This window comes from Drosophila guanche, unplaced genomic scaffold, assembly GCF_900245975.1.
Source record: "Drosophila guanche unplaced genomic scaffold, DGUA_6, whole genome shotgun sequence".
Taxonomy (NCBI): domain Eukaryota; kingdom Metazoa; phylum Arthropoda; class Insecta; order Diptera; family Drosophilidae; genus Drosophila; species Drosophila guanche.
This window is the reverse complement of record NW_022995757.1, coordinates 1000246-1019138: the sequence shown is the minus strand read 5'-3', so window position 1 is coordinate 1019138 and position 18893 is coordinate 1000246. Positions and strand designations below refer to the sequence as shown.

Below are 18893 nucleotides of genomic sequence, written 5' to 3'. Positions count from 1 at the left end.
AACATTCCCGTAAAACGTGCGATGTGTGGCAACCGGCACTGGCAGTGGCAGTGGCAGTGGCAGGACTCTGCATGACTGTATGCCTCAAAGCTACGAAAACTACGAACAACCGTGAGGCTGAAACGCGAATGGCAGGCAGCAATAAAAGTACGCTTCCACGCCCCCGCAGGATGCAGAGGATACAGGATACCCTTGAGAGATGCACGCGCAATGGGGCGGGGACAACAACAAAAAAACTATCAAAATACTCTCCACGAATCTGAGATACTTTTTCCCATTTATGAAGTATTTTTTAAGAATATCCTGCAACACTTCTTAAAGATAATTTATGCTTGTGCTCCTCCAACCCAAAAGTGCACTCTGCTGGGGCATGGTGGCATCATCTTTTGCAATTTTTTTAAAACATTTTCAAAGCGCAAATTTCTGCGTAGCATCGCAGACATTTCTTTAGTGTTTACTTGCGCTGTCCTGCTGCTTTTGTGGCACATTTTTCGGCAGCTGCCACATGCCCGAAATCCCGTTGAGCTGCATCCACAGATGCATTAAAGCTGCTGCTTTCAGTGCTGTTCCATGTGGCACGGAAAGGAAGGCAGGAGTGTGTGTGTGTGTGTGTACCATCAGTGGTTTCTCCTTCATTTTATACTTTGTAGACTTCTGCATAAATGTTTATTCATATTTCATTTGTTATCACAAAGTTTTGGGCTACATTTCATTTGCATTGGCACAAGTCCCAAATGATGAATAGCTTTCTATTGCTAATTGAGACACCGACAAAAGGGTTATAGCAGGCTGAGTACATGTGGGGCTGCTGTTTCTGATCAATCTTCATTAGAGGAGGCTGGCGCCGTGCCCGATTTTCTGCGCAATTAACTTGCTTGGAAGGTATCCCGAAAATTGTAAATATTTGCAGGCCCTGCAGGGCCACGCCACTCCGCAACTGACCCAGGTAATGGCTGACACCTCCATCAGCCAAGCATACAGAGCCCGGCGCACTCGCATGTGCGAGTACTTCATTAATTTTAATTAAGCTCCGAAACAGCAACAGCAGAAAAAGAGCCAAGGACATGCCTGACAGACGCATGATGTTAAAAAGGAACGAAATGGCAGCTGCAAAGTCTTCACCATAAAATATGGAGCTACTATCCTGATGCTCTATCGGAGGACTACAGTCGTTGTTTAATGCAATCTAATGAATATCTTCTTAAACATCAAATCATCTTTGATTCATTGAAACTTCCGTCTTACTCTGATTACTATCAATCTCCAAGTAATAGTAAAAAAAAAACGAACAGCAAAGGAAAAAAAAATTAAGCCAATTTTAGATTTAATGTGAGTCCCCCCCTGCAGCAGGCAATCGTTTTGCAATTATTAACCCAAATGCAAATAGGAGGCCAGGTGTTACCAGAAAGGAATAATGTACTTACTAATCCAGCAACTCAATTTCGCCATCATCAAGTTCATCGTCATCGTTCTCTGGATCATGATCTTCAAAGATAGCTTCCTCGCTATGATCAGGAAATCGATCAAGGTTCCGTTCCTTGTGTTTACCATTGGGGGCTTTGCCAATAACTCGACCATCAAGTGATGTAGCCATTGGGGAGGGACGGCGACGCCGTGTGGATTGTACGGAGAGACCGACGCCCTGCTCAAGATTCTCCTCCTCCTCATCGCTTTCGATCTCAATCTCATCGACATCACGCTGACTGACTCTTCGTTCTGGCATTTTTTTCGCTTCCTTGCACTCCTTCAAAACGTTCTTTATTTTTCTCAAATCGATTCACACGATATCACGCCACAACAACAAAAACGCACTTTTGACACAATAATAGAATATGTAACAATGGTTTGAATAAAGTAATTATAACTCGGACTTGTGTGTTCGGACTTTCGACTTCCACAGAGACTTGCAACGGACGCACTGAAAAATTGCAATTGGCGGATGAAACGGAAAGCGGAGAATGGCCACCGTGGTGGGGACTTTCAGGGGCTTCACATCGCGAGACCTTAGTACCCAAACGGGCTGGGGCTCTGTGAGGGCTAATTCAATTAGAGAGCACAGAGCAATGGCAACAGCGAGACAGCGAAATAGGTACAGGTAGGAGATACACAGATAGATAAAGCGAATGGGTATCCGACTGTAAGGTACCCCTCCCAAATCGCACATTCAGTTTATTTTGTTGTTAGATCATTATTAACATTATTCCACAGAGAATAAATACTCTCTGGAGTGTCTAGCGCATACTATCCGTCCATCAATCGCTCATTTTCACAGTGTGGCTTAGCAGTACGCACAAAAGTTGTCTTTCAGAGAGAGTCCTAGATACCATACTATCTTATGTTCAAAATTTAATAGAGTACACAAGAAAAAGAGCAAGATCTGCACTGAACGCGACGGCCAGTCCGCAGTTCCGCAGTGTCGGTCCCTCTTCCACGCTGTCTACTTTGTTTCTCTTTTGTTGTCCGTAAGACGACTACAACACCCATACCCGTACACGTACCGTAAAATGGGTCAGCGATTTTCGGGGGCGACATTGTGGCGATAGGAAGGAAGCCCTTCGCACGTGCTGCGTCCCCAACTTTCTGCCGATGAATGATGGTAGGGAATGAAAGCCCCCAGAAGCGATAGACCAATGAGGGAAAGAACAAATATTTGAAACAATTGCAATGATTTAATTTTACAATTACACTTGCCATTTGCATTCTATTGATATTTGATTTATATTTTTGGAATCTTTTTGTTTTGGGATACTTGCGTGATATTCAACCACAAAATAATTAACAATTATTATCTGCTGTTGCTTTGGCGGTGCTTCCGGCTACTCTCCACTTCCCCTTCTCCTTCGCAGCACAGTCGAACCATACAAAATTCAAATGAGCTAAGACCGCAATGAGTAGGATTTAATGAGCCATTTCAATGCCGCTGAGTCTCTGGAATTGCTTCCCCCTTGTTGCTGATGACGATGAAACCTGGCCACAAAAATACATCATTCAATTGATTATAGGCTGAATATTTGCCACAGCATCGCCATAACACTTGAAGCTCTAAGACTCAAAGAGTTTTGAATTGGTTCGTTTGCATTCTGAAATCTCAGACATCGAGGAGTTGGCTGCTGTAAGGGTTGTAACGCTGCAACAAAGTAACAAAGTTTACCCAAAATTGATCCATCACAGGAGCCTCACTATTCAGGATGTGGTCCGTTTGGTTTCTTGGAGCTTGTGCATGCCTCCATAATCAACTTCAAGCATCGACCGGCAGCCCTAAGCATGTGAACCATCTTGGGAAAAGTCTTGGTTAATGGGTTGGAGCGTAATCCGGCAGTTTTTAGCAAAAATAATGCCACTAATGGCAATATAAATTGAATATAAATATATATGGTAGGTACAAAACCATGCACCCCGACAAGTAGCCAATGAATAGCCGAAAATGCATTAATATCTTTCAGGAGTGAAGTTACAACAGACAATTTTTCAACTGACTTCAACAACTAACTATGAACTACCATCTTCTTCCTCTCTTCGTGGTGTTTTTGTTACGAAACTCTCTGCAGACTTTAAATAAATCACAGACTTGATTTAAGCGCTTAATTGGGGTGATAGCAAAAATATAATTACTCCTCTGCGCTGAGGAGTATTGTAGCGGCATGGCTCGGTATTGCTGTGTCGAATGGCCGAAGAATCATGTCGCAAAATGGTTGTCTCGGGGGTCACTCTGCCAATTATGGTGTTGCACATTAATTGAAGTCGTTGCACTGGTGACGGACAATGGGCAGCGGAATTGTGGCTTTAATTATGCGACAGACGAATGAATGAGCCACCGACCAGACGAACCGACGACGTACCGGTCAATGCCAAGGGCGACACATAACTTTTGCCGGCAATGAGGACAGTGAGGCAGTAAAGCGAGACACCGCTGCCACGTGCAGACAGAAGACAAGAAGCGAGGCGAGGCGAGGCGAAGCTAAACGAAACGAATTTAATAATCAAAGCTCCGTTCAAGCAAAACCCAAAAAAGATGTCCAACCTTCAACACAAAAATACACAACAACTCAAACAGAAATAAGCCATCTCTAAGCAGATCCGGAAGAAGCGAGAGAACAACACAAGAAATTTCCATAAAATTGACAAGGTGGATGCTCTGCAATGATTGCAGCTGGGAGTTAAAATAAAGATGAATAGAAACAAATTCCTCATGGTGACAACATTTTAAATTAGCCTAAAGACAGAGCGATACACTCGTGAATTGCAATAACTTGAATAGAGAGAGGTAAAGCAAAGTCAATAGACACGCATAAGCAAACATTTTTGATAAGCTCTTGCCACAATCCGAGCTGCTGACAATGCGTTCCATGACCGAAAGGCCAGTAGTCGAAAGCGGTAATCGCTGAGAACTTTTCTTTACTTTTCTTTTATGATAATGATAATGTTTCATCACACTGGTGGGGGCGCCTTTGTTCTTATCTTAGCGTAGGAGAGTGTTCCTTCCCCCATTTATCGGAGCCATGAAAAGCAAACATCTCTGGAGAGCGAGCGTAAGACAAGACAAATTATAACCAGGCCAGAAACAGGTGAGCCGGCGCACAGTGGTGCCCAACAGAAAATGGAACTTAGGATGTGAAATATCATAAAAAATAAACCATCGCACTGCTTGCATATCAGTGTTTACGTGCATGCACTTAGGAAGCAGTTTTAAGCAGTTCACTTATCCGAAAAGCAGTTAATTAATATAAGATTCAGTGTGGAATGGTCTTAGAAATCAATCAAGCGTGTAAACAAATCATGTTTTCAAATGGCTGCGCAGTTTTAAATGAAATTTAAACTACAGAATTCATAATTCAACCGTTTGTAGTCCAAGTTTGTCCGTAAATAAAGCAGCGCTTGCTTTTTCCCTCGTTGCTCATCAACGCGTGCAATCCATGTATGGCTACCAACATCGAAACAAATGAATCACAACGCGAGAGAACTTCGTGCGATTACGGGCGGGGGAGAAAACCTGATATCTGACAGCCAATGCTCTCCTCCGGCTGAGGTGGTTCTAACGGGTTTGACTGATCGAAACAAGTTCAAGGTTAAACTGCACACGGCACTTTGACTCACCCGTTGGCAGCATCAGCATAAATGTTGTGGGGCGGCTTCTCGGACGACTCGCTGGCTAGCAGAACGCCGCCGCCGCCACCGCTGTCGAATGTCTCTGACGTCACGGGCCTGTAGATCAGCGGCTTGACGTTGCGCTCAAAGTCATCGAGAAAGACGACATCGTGGACGGGTATCAGCCGATGGTCGCCGCTCACATTGAAGTGCAGATCGCGAAAGGGTCCATTGAAGAGGCAGCGGAGTGGAGAAGTCACCAGAGCCGTGTCCTCCGAAGGCAGCTACAAAACAAAGACTTTACTACTATAAACATTAAATGATCGACACACGGAACGATTGGCAACATAAATCTACATATTTTGGAAAAGTCTACATACACGGGATAGACATGTATGGGTCTCCAGACCAAACCTTTGAGTAGTTTTTGTGGCTTTAATAGTAAAACTATCTATGTGAGTTTTAGGTAAACTTAAAGCTAAAACATATCTAGACAAGCACATATGTATGTAAATATCTAGGCAAACAATAGGGTAGTAGATTCTCTGTTCTGAAAACAGTAAACAATGTCTGTACATGAGATATCCAATCCATTTTAGCTATAATATTTAACCAATCGTATTGATTTTTAGCATCAAGATAGCCTATACCTAAATCTGTAACCATAAAAATGCTGAGTATTGTATCTTTAAGATTGTGGTTAGCACAATTTTCGGAAATATGATATTGGGGGGTCTTGCACACCTTGATTTTCCCATTGGCTGCAGAGAACATCGGGACACTCACAGCACAACACACACACACACACACACACACACTTTAAGCCACACAAATATCACGCATTACAAAAAAACCAAAAACAATACAAATAAACACAGATCTACACGTTGGTGTGTGTGTGTTTTGTAGGGGAGGGAGGCGACGAATACGTTTAAGGGATTCGATTAACCGTAGAATCCGCTACAGAGCGCTAATGCAAATTAAAGTCAACGAAGAAAAAGAGACAGCCAGAGAGAGATAGAGAGAATGAGAGCGGGCGGCACAAAACTTTCGACACGCGTGCATGAAGAGTGGATCAGGGCGACGCGACTCTCTTTTCAATTAACAGTTAACAAAAAAAAATCACAAAACAACACTTGCACAATTGGACGACGACGGCGGCGGCTGCGTCTGCGCCTTTACTGTGCACCAAACATTTCACGTGTTGCAACACCAACAACAAAGAGAGCGACAAAAACGCCGATCGCGCTTACTGAAAATAAACGTAAATCACGGAATTTCGATGTTATTTAGCCGATCGTGTCGTTGGTCTGATCGGCGGTCTTCCAATTGGTCCAGTACGATAAAAAAAAATACAAAATAAAAAAACAGCTGGAGTTTTGGCGATCTGGTAGCACGAGAACTCACCATGGAGTTGCCAGTCTAAAAGAAAAAAGTTGCATTCTAAAAGATATAAAATTTCACCAATTATCCAGCCTTCAATACTTCTCTAAATCGATTCTCCTTTTTCATTTTATTTCAAAATAAGAGAACATAGACGCCATGACGTTGAAAATGATTTCAAGATATATTTACGGTATATAATGGTATATTTAATCTATTGCATCAATCAATTAAGTTCTATTTGTAAATACCGCCACATTCTTTCCATTATCGCAGAAAAATATCGTAGCTTCGTTCGTGGCTAATTTGATCACTAGTTGTTGCTACATTTGTTGCTATATTCATCCAAAATCTCATTTCATTCGCAATATAAAATATCGCATGATATTGAAAAAAAACAATTTCTATGATAAAAAATAATACCCTGATCTTAAGTTTAGTATTCACATGCGCTAATATTTCTGTAGACCGAATCGGGGATGATTTTCGTATGAAAATGGAATTTTAATGTAAATGAATGCAAATAGGGTATACAAGTGCCCATACTACTATACTATCGGTTGTCCAGCAAAACATTGTCAAATGACGTAACATTCCATTCCCACCCACGTACTTTTAATACTATACTTTTTTTGTGACCTTTTTAATTTTAGCCTTATTTTGCAATAATTTCAATAAACCTAAGTCAATAAAGCTAGTCAGTATTTTGGAAAATTGTTTGACAAATCGGATAAAATTTCAGTTTTAAGACTGAAAGTCCTAACTAGCTTTTAATATTAAGCAGAAGATCAAAGTCGTGGAAAATGATTTAGATTTACGATACATTTGTAGTATATTTTGAAAATAAAAGGGTACATTTCGGTATATTTCCGACGGTCTGTCGGTAAATTGTATAGATAATTCCGCGGTCACACTGAGCGTGAGCCGAAACGCAAAATTTACGTCAAAAAGCCGGCATAAATCATTTTTTATCCTGCCCCCAAACAAACACAGGTAAGCAATGAATAAAATAAAAGTAAACTGTAAATAAATCAAGAAATATCGAAGAAAAACAAAATATCAGGCCCTGTGCGGGCCCTCTGCCTGTGTGTGCGTAGCATGGGTGCATGTGTGTGCGTTTGCTTGTGAAGCGGCAAAAACAATTACTAAATTCTTTAAAAAAAATGCATAGTTTAAACAAATGCCCAGCAATTTGTGGATTAAATGCACAATTCGGTGAGCCAGATATTTTTTTCAAGTGAAAACTGTGAAACTTTCTTGAAAAAAGATGCCGCTAAAAGCAAAACACTTCCGCGCACATGTATTGCATACATGAAAGCGTGTGTGTGTGTGTGTGAGAGAGGTGGAGGAACCAAAAGATTTTTTTAAGAGGAATTCAGGTGCACAGGGTATGCCGGCTGAAGGCACTGCCACAAGAAGAAATTGCCATAAAATAAATGTATTACTTATTCGGAACCAAGGGAAAAAAACTAGCTTAAAATGTTAAAAACAAATTTGGTAATTGCGACAAAATGTTGGCCCATTGCCATGCAATGTGTGTCTTCAGGGGTATCATAAGCTTCGGCACTCGCTGTGGAAACTCGATTGTGACCATTATTAATGAATAAATTTTGGGTTAAAATATTGCAGCATCGGGCAGAAGACTCATTTGTTGGTGGGTCAACGTAACAGCAGCAAGCCGTAGGCGTGTGGGCAAAGTCTCGGAATAAGTTAAACAATAGGGAGAAATAGGAAAGAAAAAAAGGTAAGTGGGAGTACCGCGCCCCAGATGTATGTTATTTCTAACTGAAATCTTTCCTCTTCGACAGACTTCAACCATGTCTCACACCATTCTGCTGGTGCAGCCGGGAGCACGCCCGGAGACCCGTACCTACTGCGACTATGAGAGCGTCAACGAGTGCATGGAGGGTGTGTGCAAGATCTACGAGGAGCATCTGAAGCGCCGCAATCCGAACACACCGACCATCACCTACGACATCAGCCAGCTGTTCGACTTCATCGACACACTGATGGACATTAGCTGCATGGTGTACCAGAAGAGCACCAATACCTATGCCCCCTACAACAAGGAGTGGATCAAGGAGAAGATCTACGTGCTGCTCCGCCAGGCGGCATTCAGTCCGAATGCCTAAAACACATCCACGGTAGGGGCTTTGGGTGGGAAACGACGGGGGTAATAAACCAACCAAAAAAAAAATCAACACACTAAACAACAACACGAGGAAAACAATAGCTCCAAAAACAAAACAAACTAAATACAGATACGGCCAATCGACCAGCCAAATAAGAGGTACAGATACAAAAAATGCGTACACCATTAAACGCAATTCGACAAAAGGACATCACTCAAATTAAACGCAATTAGACTACAACAAATGCAATTTCTGTGGGAAGATGCCATGAAAATGCGACAACACGATTCCTGACACAAACAGCAGAATCGTGTTGTGTCCTTTGATTATAATGCACACAAAAAATATATTAAAGAAATATATTTTTGTTTCCTTCTATCTAAGGTTTACAACACACATAAAATACGAGAAAAAAAAAAGAACAACACACTCAACAAAAACAATAAATTGTGCTCCCGCATCCGCGAACGCGGGTCAACTAGAGAGAATTGTAAAACTTAGAAATGGAATCCTTACTTTACAACAACTAATATAATGTATATACACGTAACTGAACGATCTGGTGTACTCATTTAATGGCCAATCAAAGTTGTTGATGGTTTTTAATAGTAGGGGTCTTTAAAATGTTTTAGCGAAGCGGGTTTCCCACTCGATAGATGAAGGAATTCAGGAGGGGGGGTTTTCCTGTAGATTTTAATGGATTATAGCATGTGGAAATGCTCATAAAAGCAATTTCTATGTGATGTGATCCTTAGATAAGTGATTAATACATATACAAATAAAGAGTTTCCACCTAAATCTATTGGTATTAGTTCAGATATCTTTCTGAAAAATAAGTAAAATATATTTTCCATAAATTCAGATGTGTGGAAAGGCTTTTTCTTGTAAAACCAATGGCTACTTGAGCTTTGTTTAAGAATATTTTAATTTGTCAGCATTCATTATTTTTGTAAATTAGTTGAAAATAATTTATGAACGCTTTTTGCGTCTACCTTAGGCTATTCATAATTTTTAATGTGAATCTCTACCATTTATTCAGAAAAAGTAACTTTAAATGGAATATCTCAATCAGACATCTAAGGCCACTCCCCACGCCCTTTTTTCCGCATATAATTTTCCTCGCGATTTCTCATGGCTTTATAAAGTTATAACCTTTCAACTTGCAAGTTTTATGAGCTGGGAAACGCTCGATCGATGGCGACCAAACAGAACCTTTGGCCATTTCAATGTGCAATGACATACACGACCTTGGCGTCTGTGTCTGGCTGTCTCTCTGGCTCAGATCGAGCCGGCTATGGGAATGGCTCTGCGGCTATGACTGTGCTCAGCTGCATTGAACTTGGCATGCGATATTTAATTAGCCAACAAGCCAGCACTTCAGCATTTTGTTTAATACAAATGTAATAACAACAAGCCAGAAGCGAGCCATAAAGTAGAGTAAAAGTCTCGACAACGGAGATTACTTCTAATTAGAGAGTATAAAATTCAATTTCTTTGGAATTTTGTAAACGATTGTAAACAAAATTATTTTATGGTCAAATGTAACATTTGACTTATTTATAAATAAATAATTTATGCAATTTCTAACATTTTCAAAGCTTTTGAGGCCATCTAAAATATGTTTCAGGGATTATAAAAGTTCAAGTTCAAGAAGTTTTATGGCACACAAAAACCAAACCAAATATATTATCCGGTATATAAATTTCCATAATTTTAAAAATTATACAATTTCCCATGCTTTGTGGGTATACAAAATGTGGAAAATTCGAAATTACGACAATTTTTCAATTATGCAATTTATTTGAATGGGGATTTTGTTGATTTGTTGTCACCACTCTTCGAAGCAATAATCCACGGAATTTGTACTACTTCTCAAAGCCTTTTCCAGATTCTATTTCATTAAATTTTTAATTAAAACCCACACAAACTTCAAGGCTTTTCCAACTGAACTTCTATGAAAAAAATAAAAAAAAACAAACAAAATTCATGGTTTTCAGAAGGAAAGACCTCAGGGATTTTTAGGTATACATTATCTATGGATACGAAGACGAATCTACCCATAATCTAACCCACCGGACAGGGTATTGTGTAGGGAGGGGTATGACAAAACTAAAACTCTAGCAAAAATAGTTTTATACTTATTTTTTTTAGATTATTTATGAAACTGGTTCCCGCGCGCGCACTCTCCCCCCACCACCAACACTCTCACCGTCATCTCATTCCACTCTGTCTTGCGTTCACTCACAATTCAATGCCATTTTTGGATGAGAGCGAGATGCGACATGTATGACCCTCCCGCTCTTATTCAGAGGCGACACAAATGTTGGATGCATTTTTATGTTTGCACTTCTTTAAATACTATTCTTAAGCGGCATTACAGTTTCTTTTTTAATTAGCTATAAACATTAAGCTTAAAATCCTAATGTGGGGTAGGGGGGACTGTAGGTATGTGGGTGTGTTCTGTGGGCTGTGAACTCTTCCAGTACCTGGCTAATGGCGCACTTTCTCCCTCTCCGCCCCAGTCTCAACCTCATACTCGTACTCCAGCTCCAATTTGGGTTTGGCGCGTCGGCGTTTCGTCGTTGATGGATCAGCACCAGCAGCATCAGCCGTTGATTTCTTCGTTTTTGTTTTCGTGGATTTCTTGGCTGGCACTTTAATATCCTGCGATTGGAAATATTAGCAACAAATTCGTTTGGGAGGTTTAAGGTTTGTTCTTCTATTTGTTCCCGGCAATTTCTTCGGCTACGTACAGAGCGCGCACACGCGCCATTAGCCAACGAATGGAAAAAACATTCTAAACAGAAGCAAAGTTCTACGGCACCCGACCCAGAGCCGGAGCCAGAGCCAGACGAGTGCAGTCGACAGTCGTTGCACTGAGCTTGTCTCGGCCGGAACTCGTTTCTCATTTCTCATTCTGTAATTATGGTAATTTCTGTGTGTTTTGTGTGTGCAAATCAAGCCGCAAATAAAACCAATTGTTACGCTCAAAATGGAAGCCAAATTGCCGAAAACAAACGCCCAACAATACTCTACCTCAATATCATCAGCATCTGCATTATCGTCGTCATCGTCATCATCGTCGGAGTGGCCAAAGTCGCTGTCCATTTCGACTTCTTCACGCTGGCCCGATTCGCTCTGGGTGTCGTCGTCGTCGTCGTCGTCGTTTTCATCGTCTGTTTCGGCCTCAACAAACTCCTCGCTGAGCAGATCCCTGTGCAGCTCGGCAGCCTCCTGGTCCACCTCCATTTCCCGCTCCCGCTCCACCTCCAGCTCTTCCTCTTCGTCCTCCTCCTCGTCTTCTTCGTCCTCGATACGCTCCGCCTCGAGGGCCTTGTTGAAGGCCGTCTGTGAGAAATTGTAAATGTCGCGGTAGGTGCCATGCTTGAGACGATCGAGCAGCGCCATCTCGATATGATTGTCGATCTTGGCCGCCACCAGGGCCTTCTCCTCGCGACGTGTCTCACGGCGCTCGATCTTGGTGGAGAGCGGCACGATGAGCTTCTGGCGGCGCAACTTCAGCTGTCGCATACGCATCAGGTACTGGGTGATCTTCAGGAAACGCTGCTTGTTCTTGGATATGATGTACTTGGGCCAGAAGACGAGGTTCTCGTTGATCTGTTCGATGGCCTTGTTGAAGTTGCGCGACAGCTTGATGCGCTCCCACAGCTTAGCGGGCATATGCGACCGCTCCGCTGTCTTCATGAACAGATAGATGATGCCGTTCTCCTCGCGAACGGTGGCATACTGCGAGTTGGCCAGCGGACAGGTGCGACGCGTGCACAGACCAGTCAGATTGTATTCGTGGCGACAGAAGGTGCGTGTGTCGGTTCTGCATGGGGAGAGAAATTTCTAAATTGATTTCCGATCTGGGTGCGTGTTCCACTTACTTGACTTTGTGCGAGCAGAAGGACTTGTTGATAATGCTCCAAACAACCTTTAATATAAGCGTTATAATTATTATCTGCCGTAAGTATACCATATCTGTACTCACATCGTCGTGCTGCATGGTGAGGTCAGGTCTTTGGGCTAAAACGCGGTTGTAATTGCAATTTCAACTTGAAACACGTGCAATGCGCCGATTCAAAAGAAAACACATAGTGATGGCCTGCTACCGATATGCGCATGCCTACTATCGATATTCGTTTGAAATATAATATCAACAGATGGTTTTTTATTTTGAATTTTCATGTTTGGTTGCAAGAATTAATTTTGTGATTGCGCATCCCAGGCAAAAAAGAGGGGTAAGGCAACTTGTTATCGCCTGACTTCCAATGTAACCATCTGACGTCATCCGATAGTCAGAATGGCCCACACCTGGCCACCTGGTGTCAACTATCGATTACCGCATTGTCTAAAAGTGTGGTTATGGTACGCGGCGCGCGAAAAAGTGATTTCGGCATCTATAGGTAAAACATACATAAATTAGTTAATTACTGGCAGCTAGTCAAGAGTAAGTACAGACAAATCACCGGTGTGGAGCTGTACATCGCATAGTTGGCCAAAAAGATGCTCAAGCTTGCCCTCCCCGTTCTTGCAATCTTACTGGTAATCGGCATTAGTCTGAAAAGAGTATACGAAAATATACGGTGAGTAGAGTTCATAGTGCAATTATGAATGAGTAGAGTTTTTAGAGTGCAATTATGAATGATAACTATATTCGTGTATAAACCATATATATTCGTAGCTCCCGCTACAATGCGACAGTTAATTGCTGGTTTTGCAATCAAAATTCCCGCGTCCCGTATGTCCAGCGAAATAGTTGGACCTGTCCGCAGTGCGAACAGTACAATGGCTTCACCAAGGATGGCGACTACAATCGGGATATGTTGTCGCAGCGCGACACCAGTGCCAGCTCGTCGCAGAAGAACAACTCATCGCGGGAGACCACCAATATCTGTGCGAATTCCTACTATCCGGACGCCGTGGCCGGCTCCGCCTTCGCCATGCAGCAGGCGCCAGGCAATGGCCTCTGCGACCAGTGCAACGAGGCACAGCGTCTGAAGATCGAGAAGCTCTCACAGTTTGAGCCCAAGCACGAGTCGCGCTACGAGCGGGAGCTCAAGGTCTACAAGTGAGTGTTTTTTTGGCAGCCAATAAACAACACAGAAATCAATTTCTATCCCTAACACAGAGAGCAGCTGGAGCAGCAGTTCCGTTTGTGCAGCAGCTGTGAGCGGCATGCCAAGAAGGTGCTGCACGAGAAGAATAAAATGGTGATCAGCTCGAAGATCCTGAATTTCCTGATCAAGGGCGCCGCCGTGCTCAAGCAGCCGCACTTCAACCGCCTGGCCAGCGCCCAGCGCCAGCAGAAACTCCATCGCTATCAGCAGTGCATGGCCCTCCTGACTGTGGGCAATATTTTGTGCCTGCTCTGCAGTCTGCCCCCAGCCACACGCCAACAGTTTCACTCGGTATTGGGCGAACACATAGGCTCGGCGCTGTTCTACCTGTACTCCCATGTGTTGGCGCTGCTTCGCGTCACAGCGGACGCTGTGGGCGGCATGCTGGAACAGCGGGCGACTGTTGCGTCTGCGAAGCTGCTGCTGTATGCTCGCACCTTTGGCAAGCTGCTGCTGTACTCGGGCGGGCTCAGCCAGCAGCAGATGCAGCAGGCAACATTCAGCTCCTGCTTCATCGGCCTCTATCCGTATGCGATGCTTGCTCTCAGCTTCTGCCACAAGCTCACCAATGGCCTACGGCTGACGCGCTTCACTCTCATCCTGCTGCTTTGGAGCGTCTATGCCATGGACATGGCCATGCCGCTGCCCTACATTGATGGCATCACCTTTATTGTGAGTAAACTAAACGACAGCGGGGGCTACAAGGGTTCTGATCTGATCTCCCATTCTGTTCTCTCCTCTTAGCTGCTGGGCAGTGTGATGACTCTCGTTTTGCTGGCCACAAACCGCGCCAATCTGCTGAGCCAGAGGCACCAGGAGGACTCGGCCAGCGAGAGCTTTCATCGGCTGTGCGCGGACGAGTGCATCACCGATGAGGACACCATGAGCATGATCACCGAGCAGCTAAGCACCTGCAGCGGCCAGAACATGTCCGGCCAGAGCGTCGGCTCTCCCTCGAGCGGCATCGGCAGCCTGCGGCACCAGCGCAACTTCCTGCCTAATGGCAGCGTCCGGAACCTATCGCATGTCCCCCCCTCGAGCGGCAACAGCACACTACGGCCGCGCGGCTTGGCCCAGCGCAGCAGACCAAATGGTCTGTCCATGGAGTCGCTGCATTTGTCCAGCCGACCCAGCCCCTCGACTGTTTACTCAACTGCCGACTGGCGGCAGGGCCCTACGCCTGCCACATTGAACAATGACTCCTTGCTGTCGCCTAGCACACAGTGGTACAGGCACAACAATCTAAACGGACAAACAATGCAACAGATGAACAGCCGGTCCACGCAGAATCTGCTGGCGCCCTCGCGACTGCCTGTGCCACAGAGTGAGCGCGATGTGGGCGCCTGGGTGGTCACGCACAGCATCAACCCGAGTGTCTACGAGCAGTGTGCCAAACAGTCGCAGCAAAAGGAGCATCAGCAGCAGCAGCAGCAGCACTCACGCACCTCCTCGCAATCCTCGGGCTTTGAGTCGCAGCAGAATCGAGCGGAATCTATATGGCAGCCCTCCGCCTACTACGCTCCCTTGGGTGCACCCTCGCCAGGACTCTCGCATGCAGCAGCCAGCTCCAACTGGGATTATCCTGGACAGCAGCATACCGCCCGCGATGGCATCACACTGCAGCCGGGTGACTTGCTGCGCAACTGGGTCGAGGGCAATGCCAGGCCGCAGCTGCACTGATTTTTTGTATTTTCAACTATTATTTTTATCCTTTTTTTGTGCTCTTTTTATTGCTGTTTCCTCTCACTGCCACACAAACACACGCATGCGCTTACAGTTTAAGTTTCGAAGTTAATTTATTTATACCTTTTAGGCGCCATCTAAAAGACGATGAAGAAACGGATATTGTAAATTATTTAGAATTAAGAGCTTTAAGGAACCAGATCTTAATATATATAAGCCTTGTGTTCATCAACTCAAAATGGAAGAATTAAAGTCGGAAGACTATTTACACGATCATTTACTATGATCAATTGTACAATTAATATCATTTGGGTTGGGCTACAGCTCGTCATGGCGGAACAGGGCTTGGCCATACTCGGTGGCCGGGGAGTTCAGAAAGGCATTGACCTTCTTCAGCACTTCCTTCTTGGTCAGCTTTGCGTCCCCATTGACATCGGCCTCAAGCAACAGATGCTGCGCCTCGCTATCCGTGAGGCCCAGGCCATGGGGTGCAATCCACTGGCGCACTTCCGCCTCATTCAGCAACCCGTCGCCGTCCTGATCGATAAACTTGAGGAACACATCGCGCTCGATGGCCACCCACTCTGGCGGCTCCATGTCCGGTGACCGCGGCTGGTACATGTCGAACAGATACTCCTGCAACGAGATCTTGCCATCGCGGTCCAGGTCCAGGTCATCAAACATCTCCTGGAGCACAACTTCGCGCATGGCGGGGTGGTCCTCGGAGTGCAGGAAGGCAGTGAATTCATCACGGTTTAGGCTATCGTCGTGACCAGTATCGGCCGCTTTCCAGCGGCGTCGATCGCGATTTATTAGGCCCTTGTGGTAGTACTGAACATCTGTGGCAAAAGACGAAAATGAGACTCAACTCTGCTCCTTCATTCTCTCTTCGCACTTACCATTTAACGCGGCATGGCCGTAGATGGTTTCTTGGTACACGTCCCAGTGGATGGTGTCATTGTTTTCCGGATTCAGACGCTTCCAGAGGCGCGACACATCATTCTCTATGTAGCGTCGCGATGTCCGGCCAATCCATTCCTTCAGCTCCGACATCGTCAGCAGCCCATCGCTGTCCTCGTCCGCGCGATCGACCAGCTGGCCCAAGCGACGCCGGACATCCTCCAACGAGTTGGGCTCTGCACCCTGAACTTGCAGAGCTTAGATTAGGAAAAGGAACAGAACTCCCAGGACTTACCTCTGCAGCAGCCGCCATTTTGGCGGTAATTGCGGCCATCAGCAGCATCCACAAAAATCCAGTCGTTACCCACATTTTTGTCTTTTTTCGTTCAATTTGACTTTTGAATTTTATCAAGTTATTTTGTTGCACTGTTTGTCAGTTAAAACGATAGTTTTCATCAAAAGTGGACTACTTTAACATTTCACTAGGCCTGCCTACCAGTGGGTAGCTATGGCATAGATAAGCTAGAAACTGGCTGGGTGGCAACGCCAGATAAGCCGGCTTTTCCCAGTGCTGTCATAAAATGAAACTTACAGTATGTACATATAACCCAACAAGCAACGAATTACATCAATTTGGTCAAACAGTTCAATTTATTCAATTGTTTACCCTCTCTAGGACCGAACATTTGAATTTTCTTGCGTATGGCAAATATGTACATATATGTGCATTATGTATACATTCTTTTGCATTGGTAAATCTTTTTTAAATAATGTATTTGCATATAATTTGCTTTAAATTTACATGGAATATTCCGATAAATATAAATATCGCTGCTGAATCGATAGTTGATTTAACAGCATGGCAGCGCCACGCATCCATCGAAACCAGCCGAAACCAGCCGGCATCCCCGTCACAGTGATAAGAATGTGCGAAAGAGGGAAAGGGAGAGAGGTGACAAAAGTGCAAGTGCAATTTAAGCAGCAGGCGGCGGCAGGCTAAAAGTAAATCCAAATATTTTCGGTCACTGCCGCCAGCAGACAGCCAATAGCCGAAAAAACAGCCGCAGCACACACACACAGTGGAGCGGGAGCAGCGGGGCAGTAACACTCGGCAGCGATAATTCATTTGAACGAGGCCGGCGCCGAGCGATCCGTCGAGTGTCCGTCGGTCCAATAAATCTGATCGAACGACGAGTCCAACATCGACGGGACGGCCCCAAACAGAAATACAAACACAAACAGGCACCATGACGAGCCGCCAGCGGACGGTGATTATTTTCAAATCGGAATCGGACAGCACCGATGTGTACGCGGAGACGCTGCTGGGGCACAACTTCAACCCGGTGTTCGTGCCGACGCTGTGCTTCGGCTTCAAGAACCTGCAGGAGCTGGGCGGCAAGCTGCAGACGCCGGACAAATACGCGGGCATCATCTTCACCAGCCCGCGGTGCGTGGAGGCCGTCAATGAGGCGCTGCAGCTGGGCGAGCTGCCAGGTGGTTGGAAGCTGTTGCATAACTATGCCGTCGGCGAGGTGACCCACAACCTGGCCCTCAGCACGCTGCAGCAGCTCTTCACGCACGGCAAGCAGACGGGGAATGCCCGCAACCTGGGCGAGTACATTGTGGACACGTTCGATGGGTCGCGCGATCTGCCGCTGCTGCTGCCTTGCGGCAACCTGGCCACCGACACCCTCCTCTCGAAGCTGGCGGAGAACGGCTTCTGTGTAGACGCGTGCGAGGTCTACGAAACGAAGTGCAGCCCCCAGCTGGGAGAGTGCGTGGAGCGGGCATTGAAGGAGGCCGGCGACAGCGTCGAGTATCTGGCGTTCTTCTCGCCCTCGGGCGTTGCCTGTGCCATGGAGTACTTCCGAGCGCACAACATCTCGCTGGAGCCCTGGAAGCTGGTGGCCATCGGGCCGAGCACACGGCGAGCCCTGGAGTCGCAGGGCCAGAAGGTCTACTGCACCGCGGAGCGGCCGACGGTGGAGCATCTCGTGAAGGTGCTGCTCAATCCGCAGGACAGCAGGGAGCGGCTGGTGCGTGAGCGGGAGAAGATGCAGGAGCTCGAACGGGCCGCGGCCGCTGCCGCCTCCGCCCTGGACAACAATTAGGATCTGATTCATTTTAATATTTATAGCAGTGACTGTCCGTCGAAAAAATGTACAAAAAAGAAATGGCCCGGGCACGGCATTGAATGCTGTGCACGGTTTTGTTTGTTTCTTAATCGAATTTCATTCACCTCCCTCAGAAATAAATTGTTTTTCTTTTGTTTTTCATCCAAATCTAAAATTAGGATTCGCTTTTCTGGATTGTGGGTCAAATTCAAACTGGCAGGGCAATCGCGCAAACGAAATAGTATGTGTTTATCGATTCATCGATTGTTGAAAATCGTTTTACGCTGTCAGTCGTTTCCATTTCCCCATAGAGGATTTTATCCCGTTTCTGTGAGGCATTTTTTAATCGTGCTGGAATTTGAATCCTCTAGCAGCATTCCACTTACGTTATCTGTGTGCTTAGGCAGGAACTTCGAAATGTCACATGTCGACGAGACCATCTCTGAATTTTAAATCTTAAGCTATTTTTCTAA

The 18893-nt window shown here is 45.1% G+C and overlaps 6 protein-coding genes across 7 annotated transcripts in view; 3 read left to right on the top strand and 3 right to left on the bottom strand.

Annotated features, from left to right (window-relative positions):
• Positions 1-5944, bottom strand: part of LOC117590376 (eye-specific diacylglycerol kinase) — a 103048-nt gene extending 97104 nt beyond the window's left edge. Inside the window, exons 1-2 of one of the 2 annotated variants that reach the window (XM_034282939.1) lie at positions 5830-5944; positions 5095-5369 (exon numbers count right to left, since the gene is read on the bottom strand). In XM_034282939.1, coding sequence (XP_034138830.1) covers positions 5095-5369; positions 5830-5859 — 305 coding nt within the window. In that variant the 5' untranslated portion in view covers positions 5860-5944. Of the gene's footprint in view, positions 1-1424; positions 1898-5094; positions 5370-5829 lie in introns of those variants that run through there. The other variant, XM_034282940.1, reaches the window with a different exon arrangement.
• A 1398-nt stretch (positions 5945-7342) lies between these two features.
• Positions 7343-9155, top strand: LOC117590206 (protein enhancer of rudimentary). Its single transcript, XM_034282658.1, has 3 exons — positions 7343-7461; positions 8098-8212; positions 8277-9155. Exon 3 carries the CDS (start codon positions 8286-8288, stop codon positions 8598-8600), a length of 315 nt encoding a protein of 104 aa, XP_034138549.1. The 5' UTR covers positions 7343-7461; positions 8098-8212; positions 8277-8285; the 3' UTR covers positions 8601-9155.
• A 1764-nt stretch (positions 9156-10919) lies between these two features.
• LOC117590203 (protein MAK16 homolog A) lies at positions 10920-12717 on the bottom strand. The gene is made up of 4 exons (XM_034282655.1): positions 12595-12717; positions 12491-12537; positions 11637-12432; positions 10920-11264 (listed from the first exon to the last, which is right to left on the bottom strand). Exons 1-4 carry the CDS (start codon positions 12607-12609, stop codon positions 11091-11093), a joined length of 1032 nt encoding a protein of 343 aa, XP_034138546.1. The 5' UTR covers positions 12610-12717; the 3' UTR covers positions 10920-11090.
• A 233-nt stretch (positions 12718-12950) lies between these two features.
• On the top strand, positions 12951-15582 carry LOC117590202. The gene is made up of 4 exons (XM_034282654.1): positions 12951-13189; positions 13288-13674; positions 13735-14395; positions 14468-15582. The coding sequence occupies exons 1-4, from the start codon at positions 13110-13112 to the stop codon at positions 15401-15403; spliced, it is 2064 nt and encodes a 687-aa protein (XP_034138545.1). The 5' UTR covers positions 12951-13109; the 3' UTR covers positions 15404-15582.
• Positions 15583-15670: 88 nt separating this feature from the next.
• On the bottom strand, positions 15671-16723 carry LOC117590205 (calumenin-A-like). Its single transcript, XM_034282657.1, has 3 exons — positions 16602-16723; positions 16306-16549; positions 15671-16245 (listed from the first exon to the last, which is right to left on the bottom strand). Exons 1-3 carry the CDS (start codon positions 16674-16676, stop codon positions 15725-15727), a joined length of 840 nt encoding a protein of 279 aa, XP_034138548.1. The 5' UTR covers positions 16677-16723; the 3' UTR covers positions 15671-15724.
• Positions 16724-17235: 512 nt separating this feature from the next.
• On the top strand, positions 17236-18588 carry LOC117590204 (uroporphyrinogen-III synthase). The gene has a single exon (XM_034282656.1). It carries the CDS (start codon positions 17554-17556, stop codon positions 18415-18417), a length of 864 nt encoding a protein of 287 aa, XP_034138547.1. The 5' UTR covers positions 17236-17553; the 3' UTR covers positions 18418-18588.
• Positions 18589-18893: the final 305 nt, after the last annotated feature.

Coding starts and splice junctions, on each gene's coding strand:
- LOC117590205 (XM_034282657.1), bottom strand. CDS start 16,676: ATGTGGGTAACGACTGGATTTTTGTGGATGCTGCTGATGGCCGCAATT. Junction 16,550..16,601: donor AAATGGCGGCTGCTGCAGAG/GTAAGTCCTGGG, acceptor CTGCAAGTTCAG/GGTGCAGAGCCCAACTCGTT. Junction 16,246..16,305: donor CGGCCATGCCGCGTTAAATG/GTAAGTGCGAAG, acceptor CTTTTGCCACAG/ATGTTCAGTACTACCACAAG.
- LOC117590206 (XM_034282658.1), top strand. CDS start 8,286: ATGTCTCACACCATTCTGCTGGTGCAGCCGGGAGCACGCCCGGAGACC.
- LOC117590204 (XM_034282656.1), top strand. CDS start 17,554: ATGACGAGCCGCCAGCGGACGGTGATTATTTTCAAATCGGAATCGGAC.
- LOC117590203 (XM_034282655.1), bottom strand. Junction 12,433..12,490: donor TTCTGCTCGCACAAAGTCAA/GTAAGTGGAACA, acceptor CTCCCCATGCAG/AACCGACACACGCACCTTCT. Junction 11,265..11,636: donor CAGATGCTGATGATATTGAG/GTAGAGTATTGT, acceptor TTCCAATCGCAG/GATATTAAAGTGCCAGCCAA.
- LOC117590202 (XM_034282654.1), top strand. CDS start 13,110: ATGCTCAAGCTTGCCCTCCCCGTTCTTGCAATCTTACTGGTAATCGGC. Junction 13,190..13,287: donor AGAGTATACGAAAATATACG/GTGAGTAGAGTT, acceptor ATATATTCGTAG/CTCCCGCTACAATGCGACAG. Junction 13,675..13,734: donor CGGGAGCTCAAGGTCTACAA/GTGAGTGTTTTT, acceptor TCCCTAACACAG/AGAGCAGCTGGAGCAGCAGT.